This window comes from Triticum urartu, unplaced genomic scaffold (assembly GCF_003073215.2).
Source record: "Triticum urartu cultivar G1812 unplaced genomic scaffold, Tu2.1 TuUngrouped_contig_3979, whole genome shotgun sequence".
NCBI classification, from domain to species: Eukaryota; Viridiplantae; Streptophyta; class Magnoliopsida; order Poales; family Poaceae; genus Triticum; species Triticum urartu.
The window spans coordinates 18935-23031 of NW_024114533.1; the positions used below are offsets into that span (position 1 = coordinate 18935).

At 50.6% G+C, this 4097-nt stretch overlaps 1 protein-coding gene across 1 annotated transcript; it reads right to left on the reverse strand.

The window, feature by feature from the left end:
• Positions 1 to 243: 243 nt before the first annotated feature.
• Positions 244 to 824, reverse strand: LOC125527461 (ATP-dependent RNA helicase mak-5-like). The gene is made up of 2 exons (XM_048691970.1): positions 700 to 824; positions 244 to 606 (listed from the first exon to the last, which is right to left on the reverse strand). The coding sequence occupies exons 1-2, from the start codon at positions 772 to 774 to the stop codon at positions 244 to 246; spliced, it is 438 nt and encodes a 145-aa protein (XP_048547927.1). The 5' UTR covers positions 775 to 824.
• Positions 825 to 4097: the final 3273 nt, after the last annotated feature.

The following is a 4097-nucleotide window of genomic DNA, read 5'->3' on the forward strand; positions in this document are numbered from 1 at the left end:
GTTCAAAGTTCAATCGACAAAATCGCATCACCCAATGGTACACATTGCAGTTGAATCGACCAAAATAAAGACAGAATGGCAGAAATCATACCCAGATTAGAAGTGACCGCATCCTCCATCACCTCATCATCGTCCCTGTAAGCTGAGGTCCCGAAAGTAGCAGCGCTGCCAGTTCCCAAGTCCGTCTGGTTAAAACGAGAAAAACAAGCAGCACATGGTGTCGAGTGAAGATAAAAAGAGAACTCACGCGGAAGCGACGGGGATGTCAATCTTAATCTTCAGCAACGCCTTCCGAAGCTTCGGCTCTGCCACTTTGGGATTCTTTGGCGCTTTCTCAGTCGGAGTTGGCGAAGAGGTCCGAGGACGCTTTGAAGACTGACCAGCTTGAGCAATCGCCTTTTCACGAGCGCTCGGCCGTTCTTGGTCAAGTTTGGACCGCCTCTCCCTGCGAGGAGGCGACTCGACTTCTTCTTCGTCACTCGGGTCGTCGCTTTCTTCGTCCCCTCCACCGTCAGACTCCCACTCGCCACTGTCGCCGCCGCTCGCCTCTCCTTCCGGGTCCTGCTCCTGTTCTCCGTTGGGCATTGAATACATTTCAATAATGGCCTGAAAGAAAGCAGGGAGAACAAAGTCAGTCGACTCAGCATAGGCAGCCGCGCGAGTGGATTCAGATTACAAAACAAAAACTCAGAATCGGACCTTCTCTGGTACATGAGACTGGTCAAATGGAGGAACTCTCCTGGCTCCCCTGGGGTTGTCCTTGTTTCCGGTCATGCCCGACAGCCACTTCTCCAGTGTGTCGTCATCGACCTCCTCCGGGTGAATCCGAGTGGAGTCTTCAAGACCCGAATACATCCACATTGGGTGGTCTCGGGCTTGAAGAGGCTGGATGCGCCGCTGAAGGAAGACCTCCAAGAGATCCATACCGGTGACCCCGTCACGGATAAGCTGGACCACTCGCTCGACCAGCAACCTCACCTGCGCTTTCTCCTCCGGGAGCACCTTCAAAGGGGATGGTTTCCTCACTCGGTCCATGGTAAAGGGAGGGAGGCCAGTCGACTGCCCTGGCGTCGACTAGTCTTTACAGTAAAACCAGGTCGACTGCCATCCGCAGACTAAGTCGGGAAGAACCATGGCCAGAAAAGAACTTTTCACTCTCATCTGGATACCAAGACCCCCACACATCTGGATCACTTGAGTCCTCTCGTCACTCGGATTAGCCTTTTTCACTGTCTGGGAGCGACAAGTGAAAATATGCTTGAAAAGACCCCAGTGAGGCCGGCAACCCAGGAAATTCTCACACAAAGAAATGAAAGCGTCGAGATAAACGATTGTGTTGGGAGTAAAATGGTGGAGTTGTGACCCAAAGAAGTTCAGAAATCCTCGAAAGAAAGGGTGAGGAGGCAAGGAAAATCCACGGTCGACGTGGGTGGCAAGAAGAATGCGCTCACCCTCCCGGGGTTGCGGCTCGGATTCCTTCCCCGGAAGCCGCGCCGAGTCGTAGGGGATCAACCCTCCTTCGGCCAGGTCATCGAGGTCTTCTTGGGTGAGCTTCGAGTGGATCCAGTCGCCCTGGATCCAGCCCTTCGGCAGGCCGGTTCGCGAGGAGGATCCGCCCCGGCTGGTCGCCTTCCCCTTCGACCTCGCCATCGCCTTCTTTGCCCGCTCCAGAGCCGCCGTCTTCTCCTTCCCCATCGTCGCCGCAGCGGAGGAGCGTGAAGAGGAGAAGAGACAATGGGGATGCACTGTTCGGGAGACCCCGGTCCAACGCCTTATATGAGGCCGCTTCCGAGTGGCTGACGAGTAGGCCCGGGCGGTTCTGTCAAATCCCGTAACAATCACGAGCGCGATACGTGGCGAAAAAGGTGGCGCGGGGATCAAGGCGGCTTCGCTCTATCCTATCCGATTACTGTGGCCTCCCCCGTCCCGCGCGCTTCCCAAAATTCAGATCCCACAAAATCTGCGGGCAGCGGAACAACTTGTCAGACCAAAGATCTCCTCCGCACCGTCACTCGGAGCCTTACAAGTAAAGAAACTCACTCGACAAAAACCTAAGAATGGATCAAGGCGACTGGAAAGGAAGTCCCTACCATCGCTCAGGTTCATTGATCCGAAACAAGAAATGCTCACGGCATGAAAAATGAGTCGGAGAAGTGCTCAATCCCTTTCCCACTCAAACCTCAATCCATTCGGGGGCTAATGATGAAGCTATGTACCTAGGGTAGGGGCATGGACCTGTCCAAACTGACCTACCCAAGGACATCTCCAGAAGAAATCATCTTTCAATCGACTTGGAGGTGTTCCACTCGACAGACTCGAAGATACTCAACCAAGAAGCAACCACTCGACCAAGACCAAGCCACTCGACAGTCAGAGACCTAAAGGCACTCCGCATGCTAACTGTCGGTTATTAAGTAGCTTTTATGGTCATCATAGCACTTTATTACTAGCGTTACGAGTAACGCCCTGCCTTAATGTACATTGAACCCTTTGTAACGTGGGCTGGCTGGGGTCCTGGCGCACTCTATATAAGCCACCCCCTCCTCCGAGACAAGGGTTCGCACCCCTGTAATTCATACACGCATAATCCAGTCGACCGCCTCCGGGCTCTGAGACGTAGGGCTATTACTTCCTCCGAGAAGGGCCTGAACTCGTAAACCTTGCGTGCTTACAACTTCTCCACAGCTAAGATCTTGCCTCTCCATACTTACCCCCCTACACTACTGTCAGACTTAGAACCACGACACTAGGTACCAGTCCACAGTTGCAGAATGGGCTAAGTTGATGAATGCCCCAGAAGAGAGTTAAAATGACTTGGATGTCTATGCCAAGAAGAAGAAGGATCACAACACCATGGCACACATGTACAAGGAGATCCCAGATGCTGCTCTTGAGACACACAAGTTTGGATCTATACATTACCTTCTGTCAGGCTTGCCAACTATCAACTGGATCCTCAGGCACACTCTCTTTCCAAAGTCAGGTGATCACAAGATGATCAGAGGCCATGCAATTAACTTACTTCACATCTTTGATGTCGCACAGAAGTTCAAAGGCATGATCCTAATAGTGGAAACCATAAAGAGGACAGCCGCAGATCAGAAAAGGAGTTGTGGGTATGCCCCACAGATCCAGGAGCTGATTAACTCCAAGATGGGCACTGGCACATATCTGCTGGACAAGGAGCACCTGCCCATCTACCCAGACTTTGAGGATAACACTATGGTGATGGATGAAAATGAACCATCTTCTGTGCATGCACAAGCCAAGAAGGAGAAGGAAAAGGCTGAAAAGGCTGCAAGGATGCCAACTACTGAAGAAGCATCTCAGTATCTTCTGAAGAGAAAGCAAGATCAGCTTGGCTACTTGATTGCCTCCACTCTGAGGATTGAGAAGGGACTGGCCACCCTGACTCAAAACCAGGAGAGCTTGGAGAGGAATGTGGAGCAGAAGTTCTATGACTTAGATGTGAAGGTCACTGAGATCCAGTCAGTCATTGAGAAACTTCAGGATGAAGTGTAGGAGAAGAAGGGCAAGAAAACCACTGATGCTTTTGCTAGAGTGCCCAGAGGTCAGAGGTCTGCTGCTATACCTATTCCAGACACCAGAGCTACTTCATCTGCACCAGCGACAGCTGCAGTGCCACCAGCTCCAGCACCTACTCCACCAGCTCCATCTACATCGACTATTGCCTTCGTTCTTGGAGTTCTGTCTACACAACCACCTGAAGACCAAGCCTGAGTGTCGATCTAGCACTATGCATTTTTATGAACTTTTTGACAACTTGTTGCCAAAGTGGGAGAAAATGTATAGATCATAGGCTTCGAGAGAGAGCGTTGCTTTTTATTCTCTCTTTTTGTTTGGTGGTTAAACTTCATTTATTTGCTTGGTTGAGATACTTTATGCCTTTGTGCTTACTTGGATGACCATGTGTTTGATCATATGCTACCTTAATGCTTGTTGGATGACATTATCCTTTTTATATTCCATATGATCATTCACTTTGCTTGGTGATGAGTGCATGTATTTTAATTATTATCATTTTGAGCGCTCCACCAAGATGTATGTGACATGGAAGAGTAACCCATGATCCTAAC

Excerpts from the sequence above, each read along its gene's own strand:
- LOC125527461 (XM_048691970.1), bottom strand. The coding sequence starts at position 774 with ATGACCGGAAACAAGGACAACCCCAGGGGAGCCAGGAGAGTTCCTCCA. Across the intron at positions 607-699 it reads AGTCTCATGTACCAGAGAAG|GCCATTATTGAAATGTATTC; the intron begins GTCCGATTCTGA and ends GCTTTCTTTCAG.